The following is a 21,923-nucleotide window of genomic DNA, read 5'->3' on the forward strand; positions in this document are numbered from 1 at the left end:
AAAAAAAAAAAAAATTGGAGACCATTGGTTTGGACAGGGCTCCTGCACCAAACCCAACAGATCAAACCAAAATGGAGTCACTCATGCTAAAGTTCCACATCACCAAGTGGCAACTAAGTTGTTTATCTGATATTCTGAGAACTCAGCAGAGTGAGAGCTAGCCAATCTCCAAACTATTCCGTTTTAGCTGGCAGGATAAGAAAGTCCCCTGTGCTTTAGCCTTCAATTTACAAGGAAAGTAACTTTGAAACAACTAATCTGTTTTTGTTTTGTTTCTGCTCTCCTCAGCCCTTTTCTGTCTGAAAAACCAATAATCTCTGCTCAGCTCATTTGAACATGCATTCCATTTTATATAATGAGATGTTGCCCGATTGTAGAATTGCAAATATAAGCCAAATTTAACAAATTTGGCAAATAAAAGCCAAATCACCAATTAAAAGTCAAAATTTTTCTTTTCCAGTTCATGCAAAGAACCATCTGATTTACATTTTTAAAAAGTCACTCATGCCTGTAATCCCAGCACTTTGGGAGGCCGAGGCAGGTGGATCACAAGGTCAGGATATTGAGGTTATCCTGACCAACGTGATAAAACCTCGTCTCTACTAAAAATACAATAGCTGGGTGTGGTGGTGCGTGCCTATAGTCCCAGCTACTCAGGAGGCTGAGGCAGGAGAATCGCTTGAATCCAGGAGGTGGAGATTGCGGTGAGCTGAGATTGAGCCACTGCATTCCAGCGTGGCAACAAAGTGAGACTCCATCTCAAAAAAAAAAAAAAGAAAAAGTCACTCTGTATAGCCTTGGAAAAATTACTTTCTTCCTCAGCCTCAATTTTCTTATTACGACAATAAAAAATAAGGTCTTTCTCAGAGATCACATTTGGGCTCTTCTTATCCTAAAAATAAAATGGTCTTTCTCCGTCATGCAATCTACTGTTTTCTTATTTTCCACAGTCAAACTTCTCAAAGGCCCTTATGCCAGCCATTCCTCAAGTATGATCACTTTTCCAGCTCTCTATGTCAAACTGGATTTGCTTCTCTTATTTTAAATATCCGGTCTTCATAGAGATGGTGTCTCACTAGGTTGCCCAGCCTCGTCTCAAACTTCTGGCCTTAAGAGATCCTCCTGCCTTGGCTTCTCAAAGTGCTAGGACTATAAGTATAAGCCACTATACCTGGCCTCCTTTTCATTCTGACTCCCTCCATCCCAGTCGATACTCTCTCTCATTTAATTTATTGTGTGTGTGTGCGCGTTTAAGATGGAGTTTTGCTCTTGTTGCCCAGGCTGGAGTGCAATGGAATGATCTCGGCTCACCACAACCTCTGCCTCCTGGGTTCAAGCGATTCTCCTGCCTCAGACTCCTGAGTAGCTGGAATTACAGGCATGTGCCACCATGCCTGGCTTGCTTATTTATTTATTTATTTATTTATTTATTTTTTTGAGACGGAGTTTCGCTCTTGTTACCCAGGCTGGAGTGCAATGGCGCGATCTCGGCTCACCGCAACCTCCGCCTCCTGGGTTCAGGCAATTCTCCTGCCTCAGCCTCCTGAGTAGCTGGGATTACAGGCACGCGCCACCATGCCCAGCTAATTTTTGGTACTTTTAGTAGAGACGGGGTTTCACCTTGTTGACCAGGATGGTCTTGATCTCTTGACCTCGTGATCCACCCGCCTCGGCCTCCCAAAGTGCTGGGATTACAGGCTTGAGCCACCGCGCCCGGCCTATTTATTTATTTTGAGACAGAGTCTCTCTCTGTCACCAGCTGGAGTGCAGTGGCATCATCTGATCTCAGCTCACTGCAACTCCCAACTCCCTGGTTCTCCTGCCTTAGTCTTCCGAGTATCTGGGATTACAGGCACACGCTACCACACCCAGATAATTTTTGTATTTTTAGTAGAGATGGGGTTTCACCATGTTGACCAGGCTGGTCTTGATCTCCTGATCTCATGATCCGCCTGCCTTGGTCTCCCAAAGTGCTGAGATTACAGGCGAGAGCAAAAGCACCCGGCCTAATTTTGTACTGTTTAGTAGAGATGGGGTTCCTCCATTTTGGTCAAGCTGTTCTCGAACTCTTGATGTCAGATGATCCACCCGCCCCTGCTGTGGCCTCCCAAAGTGCTGGGATTACAGGTGTGAGCCACCACACCTGGCCTTAATTTATTATCAAACCGTCTCACTGGTCTTTGTGTTGCTTAAAATTTTTTGCCAATAGAATCAAAATGCAGCTCTGATCTTACCATTTACCTGCTAAGAACACTTTCAATTTGCTAGCAGAATAGATTCCAATGCTGACGTTTAAGTAAGCCCTCCATGATTTGATTTGATCTTCTAGCTGAGTCTCTGTGAGGTTCTCTGCCCAAACTTCCCCAAAGTGTGGTAGGAGAACGAGTTTCCTCAACACTATCTGGAATGCTTGCTAACCCAACCCCAGACCTACAGAATGGGAAGTAGGGACTAGGCATTGGCACATCTAACAATGTACACTAAAATTTAAAACCCACTGGCCTACCCTCTAGTCAGACTCAACCACTCAGAAATCCACAGAGGAATCCTACACTCTCGCCTCTGCCTTTGCTACCTGAGCTGGGAGCGATGTCTCTCTTCTGACCCCATAGCATATTGCTCACACCTTTCCTAGTTTGTGTGTTGCATGCAGATTCACCATAGTTGTTTACATAATTTTTTTTTTTTTGAGACAGGGTCTTACTGTCACCCAGGCTGAACTGCAGTGGTGTGATCACAGCTCATTGCAGCCTCAACCTCTCAGGCTCAAGCAATACTTCCACCTCGCAGCTACTTGGGAGGCTGAGGCAGGAGAATCGCTTGAACCTGGGGGTGGCAGAGGTTGCGGTGAGCGGAGATCTCTCCATTGCACTCCGGCCTGGGCAACAAGAGCAAAACTCCATCTCAAAAAAAAAAAAAAAAAAAATAGCCAATTTGTCGGGCATCCCAGCAACTCAGGAGGCTGAGGTGAGAGGTTCACTTGATTGAGCCCAGGAGCTCGAGGCTGCTGTGAGCCGAGACTGCACCACCGCACTATAGCCTGGTCCACATAGTAAGACTCTGTCTCAAAAAAAAAAAAAAATTAACACTGGGTATCCAAAAAGATTGTTAGTAATAAGAGGGGCGGGGTTGGGTTGCTGCCTGTGGAGGAGATCTCACTATTGTCTACTCAGCAACTGAACTCCTTCGTTATGTTTGGGGAAATCTGACATTCTATAGACTTCAGTGGGGGAATTTCATCACAAGATGGTTTAAAGATATTGTCTTTGCTTCTTGTCCGATATGATGTGGGCTTGTGACATAAATTCAAGCATTATCAGAGTCTACATCTGGAGCAAGTGGAACAAACCAGCAGGAACTGTTTAGGCTCTGTCCTGGTGTCTGCGTCATCCAGAGCCCCAGTCCCGATGGTACTGCCAGTGCTGGAATTCTTTCCTCCGCTGCCTACCCTACTTTGGTTCCTGGACATTTTCTGACGGTTCTCCCGTCTTCCTGACAACTCTTTGAGTTGCCCGATGTACTTTCAGTAAATCCCCTTTCTATTTAAACAGCAATAATTGGTTTCAGTTTTTTGTAGCCAAAACCCTAAGTAGTATGGGGTGCACTTGAAATGAGTTCATTCCAGGAGCCTTGAATTTCTCTCTTCTCTCTCTCTTTTTGTTTTTGTTTTTTGAGACAGAGCCTCTCTCTGTCACCCAGGCTACAGTGCAGTAGCGTGATCTTGGCTCACTACAACCTCCGCCTCCCAGGTTCAAGTGATTCTCCTGCCTCAGCCTCACAAGTAGCTTGGATTACAGGATGTGTCACCACATCCAGCTAATCTTTGTATTTTTAGTAGAGATGGGGTTTCACCATGTTGGCCAGGCTGGTCTCGATCCCGTGACCTCAGGTGATCCTCCCGCCTCTGCCTCTCAAAGTACTGGGATTACAGGCAAGAGCCACCGTGCCCAGCCTTTCTGTTCTTTTTTGAGATGGAGTCTCGTTCTGTCGCCCAGGCTGGAGTGCAGTGGCACGATCTCGGCTCACTACAACCTCTGCCTCCAGGATTCAGGCAATTCTCTGCCTCAGCCTTCTGAGTAGCTGGGATTACAGGTACCTGCCACCACTCCTAGATAATTTTTTAATATTTTTAATAGAGATGGGGTTTCACCGTCTTGGCCAGGCTGGTCTTGAACTCCTGATCTCATGGTCCACTTGCCTCAGCCTCCCAAAGTGCTGGAATTACAGGCGTAAGGCACTACGTCCAGCTTTTTTTTTTTTTTTTTTTTTTGAGACAGTGCCTCACTCTGTTGCCTAGGCTGGAGTGCAGTGGTGTGATCTTGGCTCACTGCAACCTCTGCCCCCAGTTTCAAGTGATTCTCTTGCCTCAGCCTCCTGAGTAGCTGGGATTACAGGTGCCTCCCACCCTGCCCGGCTAATTTTTGTGTCAGTAGAGACAGGGTATTGTCATCTTGGCCAGGCTGGTCTTGAACTCCTGACCTCATGATCTACCCACCTCGGCCTCCCAAAGTGCTGGGATTACAGGCATAAGCCACCCGCCCAGCCTCTCTGTTCTCTTTAGGTAAGCTCTGTTGTGGTTCTATTTCCAATTATCAGAGGATCACAAAATCCTGAGAGTTAGGGTGGATTCCCAGGTCACCTGCTCCAATTTACCACCCAGTGCCACCATACCCTTTATGACAGTCTGTGGTGCTCCCTTAACCTCTATCTGAACCACTCCAGTGACAGCAACTCACTTCTTTGCCAGCTGATCTACTTCATATCAGGAAGCTTTTGGCAACTTCTACCCATGTGCTCCCAGTTTTTTTAAAACCATTTTTAAAAAATTTTTATTGGATTTACAAAAATGTCTGTCCAATTATGACAATAAAATGGGAAACCACAATTACAGTTTACAAACGGTAGCATAAAAAAAAACACACACCCAATAGGAATTATACCAAACCCCTTCCTTTTTATTCATTCAGAAGGGAATCCAATGCACAAATGTCAAATATGAGCATCGTCATTTTGTTTGTTCTTAGAAGGGAGAAAGACACCTAGACACTTATTCTGGCAGCTGCTTCTAGTTCTTTTCTATGACTGTCCTATTTTGAATTATATTTAATTTAAAAAATTTCTTCATGCTTTTTTTTTTTTTTTTTTTGAGATGGAGTCTCACTCTATCACCCAGGCTGCATTGCAGTGGTGCAATCTTGGCTCACTGCAACCTTCACCTCCTCCTGGGTTCAAGTGATCCTCCTGCCTCAGCCTCCTGAGTAGCTGCGGCGACAGGTGTGTGCCACCACACCCGGCTAATTTTTGTGTTTTCAGTAGAGATAGGGTTTCACCAGGTTCACCAGGTTGGTCTTGAGCTCCTGACCTCAGGTGACCTGCCTGCCTCAGCCTCCCAAAGTGCTGGGATTACAGGCATGAGCCTCCATGCCCGGCTTCTTCATGCCTTTTGAAAGTGAAGTAAATGCATTAAATCAATGAAAATGACTGCATTTTCAGACACTGGGGTGTGAGGTGATGTGGACCATCCAGGTAAAGAGCCTGCAGCACAGGTGGGCATGGGGATGATAGCACAGAGGTAAAGGTTGAAGGTAGTGACATCTTTGAAAAATAAGTGATGCAGAAGAACTTGCAAAAAGGGTGTAAACCAAGCTCTGCTGGGTGCATCAGACATTGGGATCAGCAATGGGATGAGAGTAAGGAATAGGCTGAGTGAGAGTGAGAGGTAAGGGGAAGGAGTGGGGAAAACAGCCAGGGATGAAATAATGATCCTCTGCCATTGACGTGGCTATTTTGACAGACTTTATAAAACGACTGCACTGAACTCTGTATCCACACAGAGCGGTCCTCAATCAGAAGGCACTGAGGAAAAGAGAGGATGTATGGTCAGAAAGTGATGTGATTAGAGCCACCAAGGTGAACGACTGAGAGGGTTTTAGGAAGAAAAGGGTGTTTAGCAGGGCCAAGAGCTTTCCAAAAGCCAAGGAGCCAGGTGTGGTGACTCATGCCTGTAATCCCAGCACTTTGGGAGGCCTAGGCGGGAGGATCAGTTAAGCCCAGGAGTTTGGAGGCTCCATGAGCTACGATTGTGTCATTGCACTCCAGCCTGGGCAACAGAGCGAGACGCTGTTTCAAAAACAAAACAAAAAACCAAAAAGCCAAGGAACCTAAGGCCAATTTGCACTGACTTCTGAGAACTGAATCAAAACAAAACCCCACCTCTCCACGCCCAAGTAAGGGAAGGATTAGAAGCCACTCCCTTTTCTCCCCACCTTTCCACTGCCTCACAGATAAAAAATGGAAAGTACCTCTAATTGGTCCCCTCCCACAACCAATCAGACTGGTTGAGATGCGATGAGAAATGGCTGTTGGATCTATTATTAGCAATGTTGGCGCCTGAGGACCTGAGGGTTGGGAGCTGTGTGGTACAGTGCTGGCCCCATGGCCAAGAAGCTGGTGAGTACATGGCCTACAAGCTGGTGAGGAACAGAGGAGAATGACAACAATGAAGATGGAGAGAAGCGGCCCCTGAGAAGCAGGGGCTGAAGGAGTAGCTGTGTTACTGGTTGAGGGTCTTGATTATGAGTCGTCCAGGTTCTTGGCATTTTGAACAAAGAACTGGACAAAATGCACAAAGAAAGCAACAAGAGAATGAAGCAAAAGATTTAACAAAAGCACAAGAGTACACTCTACAGAGTGGGAGTAGGCTTTAACAAGCAGCTGAAGAGCCTTGGTTACAGAATTTTCTAGGGTTTAAATACCCTTTAGAGGTTTCCCACTGGTTACTTGGTTACACCCTATGTAAATGAAAACCTGGCCCACGACCAGTCTGATTGGTTGTGGGAGGGGACCAATTAGAGGTACTTTCCATTTTTCATCTGTGAGGCAGTGGAAAGGCGAGGTTGTAAAGGGAGTGGCTTCTGATCCTTTCCTTACTTGGGCATGGAGAGGTGGGGTTTTGTTTTGATTCAGTTCTCGGAAGTCAGTGCAAGTTGGCCTTAGGTTCCTGCCTCTAGACCCTGTTGTCCTGCCTCAGCTGGGCACGTTTGTACAGGAGAGCCTCAGTAACCACTCAGATAAACACCTGAAGCCAAATATACTTGAAGTTGAGAGGAGAGATGAGGGGCACATGAAATATTAATCAATATAAAACAAATAGCCAGGCAAGGTGGCTCACACCTGTAATCCCAGCACTTTGGGAGGCTGAGGCGGGCGGATCACAAGGTCAGAAGATCGAGACCATCCTGGCTAACTCAGTGAAACACCATCTCTACTAAAAAAAAAAAAAAAAAAAGAAAAAATTAGCCGGGTGTGGTGGCACGCGACTGTAGTCCCAACTACTCAGGAGGCTGAGGCAGGAGAATTGTTTGAATCCAGGAGGTGGAGGTTGCAGTGAGCCAAGAGTGCACCACTGCACTCCATCCCAGGCTACAGAGCAAGACTCAGTCTAAAAAAGAAAAAAAAATTGTTATAAGTTTGGGCATGGTGGCTCATGCCTGTAATCCCAGCATTTTGGGAGGCTGAGGCAGAAGAATTGCTTGAGCCAGGAGTTTGAGATCAGCCTGGGCAACATAGTGAGACCTTGTCTCTACAAAAAAATAAATAAATTAGCCAGGTGTGATGGCACATGCCTGTCTGTAAACCCGGTTATTTGGGAGGCTGAAGTGGGAGGATCGCTTGAGGAGGTTGAGGCTGCAGTGATCCATGACTGTGCCATTACACTCCAGCCTGGGTGACAGAATGAGACCCCATTTCAAAAATAAATTCAATAGAAATTGTTAGCTACTTATTGGGACTACAGGTGAAATGGGCCCATGGACCATTCTTTTGGATAAATATCGACATTGATCCTTCTGCTGCTAAAGCTTGAAACTTGTATTTGTTTTGTCTAAGTTCCTTTCTCAGGAAAGGACTTTCAGGCCTCTCAAACATAGGATCAGAGAACTGAAATAGGTCAGAACCTTCCCATTTATCTGTCACCCAGTCAGGTCCCCCTGAATGGTGGCCAGATTGCTTAAAAGAGACTAAAACCAAAGGCATTTTTTGTACATCTGATGCAACAGGTGTTTTAACAGATGGGGGCACCAGATGCCCTCTTGCCCCTCCCTCGTTCTTACTTTCTTACACATTGTTACATTTGTTCCCTGCTATGTACACTCCTAGTTTCAGTCAATCAGGGAGATGGATTTGAGACTGAGCCCCCATCTCCTCTGCAGCACCCGATTAACGCCTTCTTCCTTGGCAATACTTGTCTCAGTGATTGGCTTTCTGTAGAGAGAGCAGCAGGACCTAGGCCAAATGCCTGGTATTTCGGGAACAACGGGATGACCTTCTTAGAATTCAGAGATAAATACATTCTCTTCCTTTTTTCTTCCTCCTTCACTCTTGATTTTTATTACTTCTTCTGGGAGCCATTAACGTCCTCTGGTTTTTGGCTTTTCTACAGTGTTATCTTACTTAATCAACAGGACATTCTAACATGCTAAGAACAAGAGTGGGATGGTTTGAAGCTTAGTTGAGGACAGTCTCAGAAGAGCTGAAAGAGAGCAGATATACCCCAAAGCAGGGGGTGGAAGGCAGCCTGGGTAAGACTCCCATTCTCAGGTCCCACCTGGGACAGAGCCTAGGAAGCGATAAACTTAGGAGCTCATCAGGGCAAGCTGAGTTTGAGTTCTTTTTCTTTTTTACAGATAAGGGAACTGAGGCATGGTGAGGGTTAGTGGTCCAAGATGACATGGTGAACTGGGGGCAGGAATGGGGCCAGAGTGCAGTGTTGTGATTCTGACCATATGCCTTTCCCTGAAGTTCACTGGACATTGGTGGATGCCGCTTTGCCATAATTTTAAACGAAGCCATGTGTTTTTAGTACTTTATCCACGTTTTAGGCAGAATATAAGCATTTTTAAGAATTTATTTATTTTTATTTTTTGTAGATGGGGTTTCACCATGTTGGTCAGGCTGGTCTTGAACTCCCGACCTCAGGTGATCTGCCCGCCTTGGCCTCCAAAGTGCTTGGATTATAGGCGTGAGCCACCACGCCCAGCCCAATTTTTTTATTTTTGAGATGGAGTCTTGCTCTATCACCCAGGCTGCATTGCAGTGGCCTGATCTCGACTCACTGCAACCTCCGTCTCCCGGATTCAAGCGATTCTCCTGGCTTAGCCTCCCAAGTAGCTGGGACTACAGGTGCAGGCCACCATGCCCAGCTAATTTTTTTTTTTTTTTGTATTTTTAGTAGAGACAGAGTTTCACCATGTTAGCCAGGATGGACTTGAGTTCCTGATCTTGTGATCTGCCCACCTTGGCCTCCCAAAGTGCTGGGATTACAGGTGTGAGCCACTGCGCCCAGACAAAATTTTTATTTATTTTTGTTGAAATGGGGTCCCACTTTGTCACCCAGGCTAGAGTACAGTGGCACAATCGTGGCTCACTGCAGCCTTGACCTCCTACTTTTTATCTACTTTGCCTCCTACCAACTCCCATGCTTTCTCTGGAAGTCCTGAACCACCATGCAAATAAACTTGTTTTTCTTAACATCTGTGCAAGTCTGGAGACATGAAACTCACAGATTGCCTCATCATAGAGCTGTCGTACCAGAGATCTGTATCTTATTTACTGATAGGACAGATATGTTTGAAATCACCAGCATCACTCTGGGACAGGTGGAGGGAGGCGGCTGCTCACAGCCCACCTCCAAGGCTCCAGGACACACTCAGAGCAGTGACATTCCCATATGTGACAGCAAGATGGGAGCTGGACTCAAAACAGGTCAGAACCTTCCCATTCATTTGTCATCCAGTCTGGCCCCCTGAATGGTGGCCAGATTGCTTAAAAGAGACTAAAACCAAAGGCACGTTGTACATCTGATGTAACAGGTATTTTATAGCACAATATGCTTCTCCTCCCCAACAGACTTTTTATGAGTATGTGGAGAGGGAGGGTGTCTTTACAGGTAAGAAAGTGTAACTTTAATGAGATGGAAGCAATTAGCATTTAATTTGTGATTTACTTTTTTTTCTTTTTTTTGGGATGGAGTTTCGCTCTTGTGGCCCAGGTTGGAGTGCAATGGTGTGATCTCGGCTCACCACAACCTCCACCTCCCAGGTTCAAGCGATTCTCCTACCTCAGCTTCCTGAGTAGCTAGGATTACAGGCATGCACCACCACACCTGGCTAATTTTGTATTTTTAGTAGAGATGGGGTTTCTCCATGTTGGTCAGGCTGGTCTTGAAATCCCAACCTCAGGTGATCTGCCAGCCTAGGCCTCCCAAAATGCTGGGATTACAGGGGCGAGTCACTGTGCCCAGCCCTTGGTGATTTACATTCTGTATCCAAACACTTTGCCTTTGGAAAAACCAAAGGGCAGCTTCCATTACATTCTAGAATGATGTTCACCTTGATCCGTCCCAGGTGTGAGGGGATGGAGAGGTTCCTGTAGTTGGCCCTGTCTCAGGCAATGACCAGATCAACTTAGTTTCTCTCTGGTCCTCTGCCATTCTGGAAATTCCTTCCATAGGAATGAATAGACCTGAACCAGCCAGTTCCTCAGTCCCAGGAGGGAGCCTATGGCAGAGGGCTGCCAAGCCTTTCTGAAGCAGTAAGGGCAGCCCTGGCTGGAGACATTTGACATGGATTCCAGTGAGACCCCGCCTCCTGCTGCATCCTGCAAAGTCTGATCCTGCTCAGGAAAGTGGCTCAACTGGAAAGCGGAAGGGAAAGGGGCACACCACACGTGCCTCCCACGCACCCAGCCTAGGGTGCTGCTTGGTGACTCATGGTGACGTGGGGAGGTGGATGTCACAGATCATCCTGCTGGGTGTCTTTAGAAGGCAAGCACACTCAGGGTAGAGGGAGACCCTGGGGGTAAGGAGTACATACACGCTGAGAAAAGGACAATATTTTCTTGGTATACATTTCAGTATGGGATACACTGCCATCTGCCTGGACAGATGGATGTGTGGGGAAGCACACACGCTGGCATGTCCTGCCTCGGGCAGGCTGAGTGTTCCCTGTTGTGGCCTTGCCTACTCTGCGTCTGCGGTTACGGTTCCTGGTGTGCCAGGGAGAAGAGGGTCTTCTATACTGAGCCCTTACTGTTTATGGCAACTGCCTCGAATGGTCATTGATTTCAAACTTGCCTACAAGGCAGAATATATCCCAGAAAACCGAGGATTTTGTTAATGTTTACAGGCCCTCGTAGATCCCCACAGGGAAGCTGAAATAGTAATCCTGAAAATGACAGTGGGGGTGACCCCTTACCCACTCTGGGGGCTCACGCCTATGGCTCTGGAGGCTTTTGGTGGTTGACACAGAATTAAGAATAAAATGGGAAAGGACAAGTTTAAAAGTCAGAATATATTTCACTGAAAATATGTGTATGTGTGTGCCTTCGAGAGAGAATGCTCCCCAAGGGAGACTCACAGAGTTCCTTGCAACATAAACAAGAACTAGATGTAATGGTTTCACTCACTAGAAAACTAGCAGCATCATTTTGCGCCTGGGGCATTCCCCAGGGGTCACCATCCAGCAGCCACTCCCAGGGAGCAGAGGATGCCTGTCAGAACAGCTATAATTCATCCATCATGGCGAGCAAATCGTCCCCCTTGCTGGTGCTCAGGCTCGGCTGCTCCGTGATCTCAAACTCCCCCATGATTCGTGCCAGCTCCTCGCTCCGTTGCTGGTCCTATTAGGGAAATGAGAGGTAAAAGGGCATGAGGAGGGTGTGCTGGCAGGCCGCCTCTTCACCACTGATATGCTTCAGTTGCCCACCTGTTTGTCAGAAAAGGGACTGTAGTTACAGGCCGATGAAGATGGTCTGGGTTTTTTTTTTTTCCTTAATCAACATGTATGTAACCAAGCATCCCTGGCTGCTACAGAATAGCAGACAGGTGTAGTTAAGAAACAACTTTAATTTCAGCAGGGGGAATGACAATACAGCACTAACAGCTATATTGTAGTCTGATTCCTGCTTGAAAAAGAGGGTTTCTGAAGTTCAGCGTTATATAAAATGAAGAAGGGAAGCTGGGCACAGTGGCTCACCTTAGTAATCCCAGCACTTTGGGCAGATCACTCGAGGTCAAGAGTTCAAGACAAGCCTGGCCAACTTGGTGAAACCCTATCTCTACTAAAAATACAAAAAAAAAAAAAAAAAAAAAAAAAAAAAAAAAAATAGCCGGGCATGGTGGTGGGTGCCTGTAATCCCAGCTACAAGGCAGGCTGAGGCACGAGAATCGCTTAAACCTGGGAGGTGGAGGTTGCAGTGAGCCAAGACTGAGCCACTGCACTTCACCTGAAGGGAATAAGATGGACCCTGTGCAATCCCGTGTACACACCTGCGTAGCTTGTATGTTGATAACTTCATAGGATAACTCTTCAGGCCTGGTTAGCGCTGCTTGTCTGGATGAGATGGTAAAGAAAATGGGTGCAAAGTTAGAGTTCTCTCCCTGCCAGCATGGCAAACTAGCTCTTGCCTATTGTTTCTGCCTCATCTTCTGCCATTTCTCTTAAACTTTCTACCCCATCTCCCACCAGTATGCCCTACGATCTAGAAAGTCAAGTTCTTTTATGTCTCTGTGACTTTGCACATACTAAGCTCTGCCAAGAATGCTTCTTCCCTTCCTCTGCTTGGCAAACTCCAAGAACTAGATCAAACGCCGACTCCTTCAATCTGCCAGTGCAGAGTCAATCATTGTCCTCAATTACAGCATTCACAACATGGCACTGAAATAACCTATATATGGACATGTTCATTCTCCCACTAAGCTGAGAGCTTCCTGAGGACAGGCTCTAGGTCTTATACTCATCTTTGTGTCCCCAGGACTTTACATAGTACCTGTCACACAGAAGTAAACAAAAGAAGTTATTAATAGTTCAATGAATGGGAAATAGAAGGTGACACCCACCCCAAATACTTGGTTGTGAGGAGGATCATGAGATAATGCGTGCAAAAGTGCTCTGTAAACCGTAAGCACTGCAAATCACTGTGGCTGATTTACTATTGCTATTGGTTTTGGGTGATACTGTGATACTGTCTAATGCAGAGAAATCAAGCTCCCACCTCACTCTGGTTTCTTAACACACCGTCTTAATCTGGTCATCCTGGCTTCTAACACACCTTATTCAGCCATGCTCTGATAAGTAAAACATTATAACTCCTTTATGGCTTTATTATTATTATTTTTTAGAGACAGGGTGTTGCTCTGTTGCCCAGGCTGGAATGCAGTGACACAACCATAGCTTGCTTAACTTTAAACTCCTGGGCTCAAGCGATGCTCCCGCCTCAACCTCCTGGGTAGCTGGGAGGTGCACACCATCATACCACCTCTTTTTTTTTTTTGAGACGGAGTTTCACTCTTGTTACCCAGGCTGGAGTGCAATGGCGCAATCTCGGCTCACCGCTACCTCCGCTTCCTGGGTTCAGGCAATTCTCCTGCCTCAACCTCCTCAGTAGCTGAGATTACAGGCACGCGCCACCATGCCCAGCTAATGTTTTGTATTTTTAGTAGAGACGGGGTTTCACCATGTTGACCAGGATGGTCTTGATCTCTTGATCTCGTGATCCACCCGCCTCGGCCTCCCAAAGTGCTGGGATTACAGGCTTGAGCCACCGCGCCCGGCCCACACCACCTCTTTTGTTGAACGATTCCAGAAGGTTCAGGTCATTTCATCCTGGTGGGTTATTTAGCTAGGTTACTGAGTTTGTCGTTATTTTATTTGTGATATTTACACAAATATTTATAAGTGCCACCGGTTTGTAATGGTCATTTTGGGTTCTTGTCACACTTGGGATTTTTATATGTCTTTAACGAAACACGTTTAAAACATACTCTTCTTCTTCATCGGAGGTAAAGAGATTCAAGCGGAATCCAGGCTCCGGGCCGCTGGGTTTCTTAATCTCCATCCCTCCCATTAGCCTGGCCAAGAAATTCAGCTCTTCTTTAGCAAGAGGGTTTGGAGCAATGCTTTCCTGCAGAAACAGTTGCATGATTTTTAGCCACAAGAAGGCGATCACATTTCCTGCTAAAACCCCAGAGACACAGGTAGGTATTATAAAACAAGGTGAAACAATCGCTGTTTAAATTATTTCTGGATCCAAACAAAGCGCAGAAAGCAGGTTTAACCAAAAGCAAAACAATCACGTCGGAAGCAGAGGGAATGTAGCAACTTTGCAAACCAGAGATTTTCATACGGTCCCCATGAGTGGAAGCTGCAGGAATCCACATTTCTCCTCTCACTACCTTTCTCCTTGAAGGAGAAGAGTACGGCTTCTTTTCCCGTCAATCGGGTTCCCTCAGCATTTACGAGTGACCTCAGTCCAGTCTCCTTCCAGGGGTGCCGCCACACTGCCCTCAGGTGGTGAGGCCGGGAACACATCCTCGAGTCCGTTTCCTCCTCTCACATCCTCACCCTGCCTCATCCTGCGCCCTTTCCTTCTAACCTGGCCTCCCCTGTTCTGCCTCTCCTCTCACTCCACCACCAGTTACCTAAATACAGTTTTTGTCTCATTTCTCCCTGGCTTGAAACAAACCCCTGTGCTTCCTGTCGAGAGAACAAAGTCCAAATAGCTTATGCCCCTTCCTGCTCAGGCCCTGGTGTCCCTGTCCAGGTGGGTCTCTGCTAGCAGCCTCCATGACGCTGTGATCCATTACAGGAGCCTTGTGGAAGACGCTGCCACCCTCCTCCCGGGAACACTCCTGCCCCTCTGTCACCTTGGTCCGTGTGCGCATTTCTCCCTCTCTGCTGTTTCACAGTTTACCTGCTCTGGAGCGCCACTTCAATATCCCCGCCTCTGAAATGCCTTCTTGATCCCTGTCCACTGGACAAAAGCGCATTCCTCTGGCACAGCACTTTGCTCAGGATCTCCAGCCAGCCCTTCCTCCAACTCCTTCGAGTTGTTTCTAACGCCGTCTTTCCCAGGGTACTACAGGCCCCTTCAGGATGGGACCATATCTACGTCAGCTTTGTGTCCCTGGGTCCCCAGCCCACAGAAGCAGTTTAATAAATGCTTGTTGAATAGTTTAGGATTCCGTGATCTCTCTTACAGCTAGCTGGGAGCTGGTTCAGCAAAAATGTGTAAAGATGGAATTCAGAGAAACTGAAACCCGACTCTGACTTAGCTACCATGGTGCTATATAGGGAAACATTAAAAAGAAATGTTTTAACGATCAGAATACACACGAGTGCTGATGTCAGCCATCATGGACCTAATGGCACTGGTACTACGCCACTACACATGTCCTGGTGTGTGGTTCCTCTTAATTATGGTGGCTGAGCCACGCCTAAAATTACCTAATTAGTGAGATCACTGGAAGTCTCCATGAAAAGCTACAACTAAAACCTGCGTACTTACAAGGCGGAATGCAGAAGATTGCAAACAAAAAGGGAAGTGTTGGCTAGCTCCGAAATCTAAAGAGCTCCCACTCTCTCTTTATGTAGACGTCTGTATCTAGAGAGAAGCTATGAGTGTAGGGAAGGAAGGCAGATGCTCACCTGGGCCCATGAGGCTACGTTCTTTGATGATCCAGACATATGGGTTTCCACAGGCCGATTCGCGCTGTACCTGGGGTGACAACAGATAACAGTGACATCATGCAGCCCCTTTCCATGGACTTCCATCTAACTTGTAAGCATAGTTTGTAGCTTTTATTTTGTCACATTAAATAGCATCCAGAAAGGTGCTGTGGGTATAGAATGCAACTGAGTGTTAACCACTCAAATTTCACTTCTGCCCAAAGAAAAACACCTGGGGAAGCTGGCTGGCAATGCCTCCTCTTGTGAAGAGCAACGTGTATCACTGAAAAGACATGCAGCTTTACAGAAAGGGTAAGTCTTTCTGGATTTCCAGTGCAACACAGATTTTGGCTAGTTCTCTTCCATGGCTATTTCACATTATGTATCTTTTCATTCTGTTGAGTTGTCTTATGTTTGGCATTCCTGGGTGCCCTCTGAAAGGTCAGGTCTCTGTATGCAGTGTATCTAAGGGGAAATTACTCCTATTGTCAGCAGGGATTTTCATAGCAGAAGTCAGGCTGTATTTTAAAATGAAGTGACCTCTCTTGGACTTGAATTCACTCAGAGAAGGAGAATTTGCTTACATGTTAGTTCCCAGTTTCAGGACTCGGTCTCCATAAAGTTCAAAAGAACCTTCTTTGGGCGCTCGGACATAGTTTCCACCATGCTTGAACTCTATCCTCGTCACTTCTTCACCTTTGTTGTTGAACATTCTACAATACAAAGTATGACATGATGGAATGTTCCCCAAGCTTAGGTAGTCCTAGAGGCTTCTTTATTCTTTGTACTACAGAACAAAAAGGAATTCATGCACTCCTTCAAGATAAAGGTGCTGGTTATAATCATAATACAATAATTATATACGTGTGTGTGTGTGTGTGTGTGTGTGTGTATATATATATATATATTGTAATCCCAGCTACTCAAGAGGCTGAGACAGAGTCTCACTCTGTCGCCCTGGCTGTAGTGGTGTGATCGCAGCTCACTGCAACCTCTACCTCCCAGGTTCAGGTGATTCTCCTGCCTCAGCCTCTTGAGTAGCTGGGATTACAAGTGTGCACCACGATGCCCAGCCAATTTTTGTATTTTTAGTAGAGATGGGGTTTCACCACATTGGCCAGGCTGGTCTGGGACTCCTGACCTCGTGATCCGCCCGCCTCGGCCTCCCAAAGTGCTGGGATTACAGGCATGAGCCACCATGCCCAGCCACAATATTAATATTTACTGAGCATATGTATGTGCCAACTGCTTCGTAAGCACATTAGAGTACTCTTATCTTATTCATCCACACAGTAACCATTTAACAGATGAGGGAGGAAGTTAGTCCTGGGTAACTGGGTAACTTGCCTCAAGTCCATCTGCTAAGTGGTAAGGCGGGTATTAGAACCCGACTTCTTCAACAGCTGTGTTTTACTGAAGAAAGAAGAGGGCTGGGCAGACTGTGAGTGGCTCGGCAGTGCGGCTTTCTGTGTGTGGCCCGTGTGCTGATTTCCTAGCACCCCAAACATAGCTCTGATCATTGTTGGGAATTTACCTGATGAGTCCCGGAAGTTCAGTTCCCCAGGGAACAGGCCCAGACACTGGCAACACAAAGCGACCATTATTATTCTGAACTTTGTCCTTTAGAAACATGGATACCTGGAAAAATACATTTATTGTCATTTTTCTTGGTATGTTTTCATAGACATCAACATTCTGAGGGTGGAAAGTACGTAATCGTTTGGGAACATTACCTATGAGTTTATAACAATAAGAAGGGAGAGGCTGGGCGCGGTGGCTCACGCCTGTAATCCCAGCACTTTGGGAGGCCGAGGCAAGCAGATCACCTGAAGTCAGAAGTTCAAGACCAGCCTGGCTAATATGGCGAAACCCTCGTTTCTACTAAAAATACAAAAAATTAGCTGGACGTGGTGGCAGGTGCCTCTAATCCCAGCTACTCAGGAGACTCAGGCAGGAGAATCACTTGAACCCGGGAGGCAGGGTTGCAGTGAGCCGAGATCACACCATTGCACTCCAGCCTGGGCAACAGAGTGAGACTCCATCCCTCAACCAAAAAAAAAAAAAAAAAAAAAAAAGGGAGAAAAAATTATACTTGCAGAGTTAACTGTATTTTAACAAACAGAACTTTTTTTTTTTTTTTTTTTTGAGACAGGGATGCACTTTGTTACCCAGACTGGAGTGCAGTGGCATGATCTTGGCTCACTGCAACCTCAGCCCTACCCAGCTCACGCGATTCTCCTGTCTCAGCTCCTCAAGGAGCTGGGACCACAGGTGTGAGCCACTGTGCCTGGCTAATTTTTATATTTTTTGTAGAGATGGGGTTTCACCATGTTGGCCAGGCTTGAACTCCTGAGCTCAAACGATCTGCCTGCCTCGGCCTCCCAAAGCGCCGGGATAATATAGGTGTGAGCCACTGTGCTCGGCTACAAACAGAACTACTTTTAAGCAGTGCAGCAAACCAGGTGAGTCATATTACTCCCATTTTAAAGACGAGAAAGCTAAAGTCGAGAGTGAAGTGACTTGCCCAAAGACAGCAGTAAGAGGCAGGGCCAGGGTTTGACACCAAGGGTGACTCCAAATTCTACCCCATTCTGTGGTTCCCTGCTTATTTTCCATGCAGCTGCAGGTCTTGAGCTGTAAGAACCTCATTATGGCTACATTCTAGATGAGGCAGTTCACAGGTTAAGATGCCTCCTCAGGGTCAGCCAGCTGGTAAGGGGCAGAGCTGAGAATTCAAACCCCTGTGATTCTGGCTCTGGAGTCTGAACCTTATCCACCTGGACAGAAAAAAGGGTGGGGCTGGGGCGGGAGGATCCAGCTGGCATTCAAGTTTGAGGGTCTTTCATGTGACTGGAAACACATTACACTTATTTCTCCTCCTGGGTTTGTGTACTCTATGTAGAGGTTTTGGTCACTCACAAATTAAACCTCAGAAAGACTGTAGCAGTTAATCAGTCTTACTGGGTCTTGGCTTCCTTATCTATAAAATAACAGATGTGCTTGAAAATCTCTTCAACTCTAATATTCTATAAGTTTATATCAGTAATATAATCAAGAATAAGCATGTTAGGTGGGCCTGGTTGCTCACGCCTGTGATCCCAGCACTTTGGGGGGCTGAGGCTGGCAGATCATCTGAGGTCAGGAGTTCGAGACCATCCTGGACAACGTGAAACCCTGTCTTTACTAAACATACAAACATTAGCAGGGTATGGTGGCCCATGCCTGTAATCCCAGCTACCCAGGAGGACAAGGAACAAGAATCGCTTGAACCCAAGAGGTGGAGGTTGCAGTGAGCCGAGATCATGCCACTGCACTCCAGCCTGGGCGACAGTGAGACTCTGCCTCAAAAAAAAAAAAAAGCATTTGTTGTGGGCAAGGTAGTGAAAACGCAAAGTGATAAGAATGTGTAAGCTGGCAGTTTGGCATACTGATGTTAGACTCTCTAGGCTTAAATATTGAATGGGCCTCTTCTGGGTTTTTGTTAAGTTACACAACCTTTCTGTGCATCAGTTTTCCCTTTGGTAAATGGGGGAGAATGATAGTTATAATAATAGAATAATAGTAATAATAATAGATAATAACTTGGTGGGTTACTGTGACAACTAAATCAGAGAATGTATAAAAAGCAAAGCCTGACACATAGTAAGTGCTCAATAAATGGTAGCTAATACTCTTATTATAACGAGTCTATTTGGACACAGGAAGCAAACATAAAATAGAGAAAAATAACACTATAAAGCAGAACATGCTGCATAGCAGGTGCACAGAAGCTTGTTGAGGAGAATGATTGCAGGCATGCCGAGAGTTTGTGGGGAGGCAGGCATGACTGTGTGCCTGGAGCTGAGCCTGAAGGAAGAAGGTGGGCATAGACAGGTCAGAGATGGAGATGAGCCGGTACAAGTTACCTTTCCAGGGGAACGTGTAAACTGGTTTGGTCAGAGGGTTTGTTGGATGACCTTTAAGACATGTTTAACTTTGAAATTCTGTGAACAAGGGATGTGAGGACAGGAAAGGAGAAAGAAAATTTGGAGGGAGAAGTGGGAATATTTATATGTGCTGGACCCTCTGTTAGCTTAATTTTATGAGGTTGATTATGGCATGGTAGATCTGAAATGCACAAATTTAGGTCATGTGTGTGTCTGTGTTTGACCTGAGGTTCTGCCAGTGGCTGGAGAGGACTGTTGGGTCTGTCTACTTGCGCAGACCCTCTGCTGGCCTTTTCTTCTCCCTCTACCTTTTCCTTTCCCAGGTGGCTGTGTCTCCTCCCACACTCTAGGGTTCAATTCTGTGCTGATGGCTCCCAGATCTCAAGGTCCCACTTCCCCTCCTTCCCTTGCATCTGACCCATCCGTCCCATTGCCTGTCACACATTTCCATCTACGGGTTCCCTAGGATGCACCTCAAATTCCCCCTGCTCAGAACAGGGGAAATTTGTCTTCCCCAACCTGCCCCTCCTCTGAAGTTCCCAATCTCAGTGAATGGCACCACCAGGTCCCCAAGTTAGCAATAGGCGCCACCCTCTCATCACCTTCCCATGTCTATTCAGTTGCCAAGCCTTTCCTCTCCACCCAGCTAGTGCTCCCCGCTGCAGGCCTTCACTGTTTCCTGCCTGCCCCACTGCAGAAGCCTCCTGTCTGGTCTCCCTGCCTTCCTTCTTGCCTGCTGTATTTTTTTAAATTTTTTTAAAGGCAGAGTCTTGCTCTGTTGCCAGGAGAATTATTTGAACCTGGGAAGTGGAGGTTGCAGTGAGCCGAGATTGTGCCACTGCACTCTAGCCGGGGCAACAGAGCAAGACTCCATCTCAATAAATAAATAAATAAATTTTAATAATTCTAGTACAGCTTTATTACCTTATTATTGGGAAAGCCTTTTTGTTTTTGGAGATGGAGTCTCACTCTGTCCCCCAGGATGGAGTGTAGTGGCGTGATCATGGCTCACTCCAACCTCAACATCCCAGGCTCAGGTGACTCTCCCACCTCAGCCTCCTGAGTAGCTGGGACTACAGGTGTGCACCACCATGCCTGGCTAATTTTCTGTAGAGATGCAGTTTTACCATGTTATTCAGGCTGGTTTCAAACTACTGGGCTCAAGCAGTCTGCCTGCCTGGGCCTCCTAAAGCTAGGGTTGCAGGTGTGAGCCACTGCACCTGGCCAGGAAAGCCTTTTCAGTATATGAGTTTTATCTTGTCAGAATTGGGAAATCAATATGGCTGTTTATGTTACTACCAATCCATAAAAATAATCCCCAAATATGCAGCCCTGATAACAATATGATACAGAATTTTTAATATTTCAAAATTGGTATTTTCTATTTAATGAAAAACAATCTTATTTGCACTTTCATTTTATTTTAATCAGTGACAGAGATCTTAATTTATACTGATGTTATTATTGCTTCATCCATAGCAAATACAATTATTCATGAGAGTTAAAAATAAAATTGGCATCACAATTGAAATCTATTTATCTTCCTTTGTCCATGGAAGGGAAATATAATAAGGTACTAAATATATTGCATTGCTTTCCCCACCTTTTTTTTTTTTTTTTTTGAGACAGAGTCTTGCTCTGTCTCCCAGGCTGGAGTGAAAGTGGCATGATCTCGGCTCACTGCAACCTCTGCCTCTTGGGTTCAAGCAATTCTCTGCCTCAGCCTCCCGAGTAGCTGGAATTACAGGCATCTGCCACCACACACCCGGCTAATTTTTGTATTTTTTTTAGTAGAGATGGGGTTTCACCATGTTGGCCAGGCTGGTCTTGAATTCCTGACCTTGTGATCCTCCCGCCTCGGCCTCCCAAAGTGCTGGGATTACAGGCGTGAGCGACTGTGCCCGGCTGCTTCTCCTTTTTTAAAATTGTATTTTACCCAGGTACAAAATTCAAAAGTCTCAAAAGGTAAACATAACGAAGAGTCGGTGTCTCTCCTACTCCTGTCTTACATGTAGTTCCCCACTCCTGGAAGGCAACACTGTGACCAGTTTCTTGCATATGATTCCAGAAGCACTCTCTCTATATATACAAACACATATATGTTACGTATGCTGTTTCTGTTAATCCTCCCAACAAAATTAGTTATTATAATTTTCATTTTTCAGATGAAGAAACTAAGGGTTATTTGCCCAAGGTCATAGAGCTAGTCCTATAGTTGTTATTCATTTTCTTCATTAAAATATTTTTATTTTGGATGGGTACCGTGGCTCACACCTGTAATCCCAGCACTTTGGGAGGCGAGGCTGAGGTGGGTGGATCACCTGAGGTCAGGAGTTCGAAACCATCCTGGCCAACATGGTAAAACACCATCTCTATTAAAAATACAAAATTAAAAAAAAATACAAAAATTAGTTGGGCGTCGTGTCAGGCACCTGTAATCCCAGCTGCTTGGGAGGCTGAGGCAGGAGAATCACTTGAACCCGGGAGGTGGAGG

General features: G+C 46.0%; 2 protein-coding genes and 1 non-coding gene across 6 annotated transcripts in view; all 3 read right to left on the minus strand.

Moving 5' to 3' along the window:
• Nucleotides 1–4,228, minus strand: part of LSM10 (LSM10, U7 small nuclear RNA associated) — a 9,623-nt gene extending 5,395 nt beyond the window's left edge. The window contains exon 1 of the mRNA XM_032246963.1: nt 4,199–4,228. The gene's annotated coding sequence lies outside the window, so the exon portion shown is untranslated. The remainder of the gene's footprint in view (nt 1–4,198) is intronic.
• A 7,101-nt stretch (nt 4,229–11,329) lies between these two features.
• The window catches only part of OSCP1 (organic solute carrier partner 1), a 32,649-nt gene continuing 22,055 nt past the window's right edge, over nt 11,330–21,923 (minus strand). For all 4 annotated transcript variants that reach the window (XM_032246964.1, XM_032246966.1, XM_032246967.1 and 1 more), the window contains 6 exons: nt 17,038–17,141; nt 16,088–16,216; nt 15,483–15,552; nt 13,820–13,959; nt 12,326–12,389; nt 11,330–11,676 (listed from right to left, as the gene is read on the minus strand). In XM_032246964.1, the coding sequence (XP_032102855.1) occupies nt 11,560–11,676; nt 12,326–12,389; nt 13,820–13,959; nt 15,483–15,552; nt 16,088–16,216; nt 17,038–17,141 (624 nt within the window). In that variant the 3' untranslated portion in view covers nt 11,330–11,559. The remainder of the gene's footprint in view (nt 11,677–12,325; nt 12,390–13,819; nt 13,960–15,482; nt 15,553–16,087; nt 16,217–17,037; nt 17,142–21,923) is intronic.
• On the minus strand, nt 11,837–11,964 carry LOC116529698. The gene has a single exon (XR_004259620.1). It is a non-coding gene; the product is annotated as a small nucleolar RNA SNORA63 (small nucleolar RNA).

Source organism: Sapajus apella, unplaced genomic scaffold (genome assembly GCF_009761245.1).
Source record: "Sapajus apella isolate SASKATOON/1434 unplaced genomic scaffold, GSC_monkey_1.0 scaffold62, whole genome shotgun sequence".
Classification (NCBI taxonomy): Eukaryota; Metazoa; Chordata; class Mammalia; order Primates; family Cebidae; genus Sapajus; species Sapajus apella.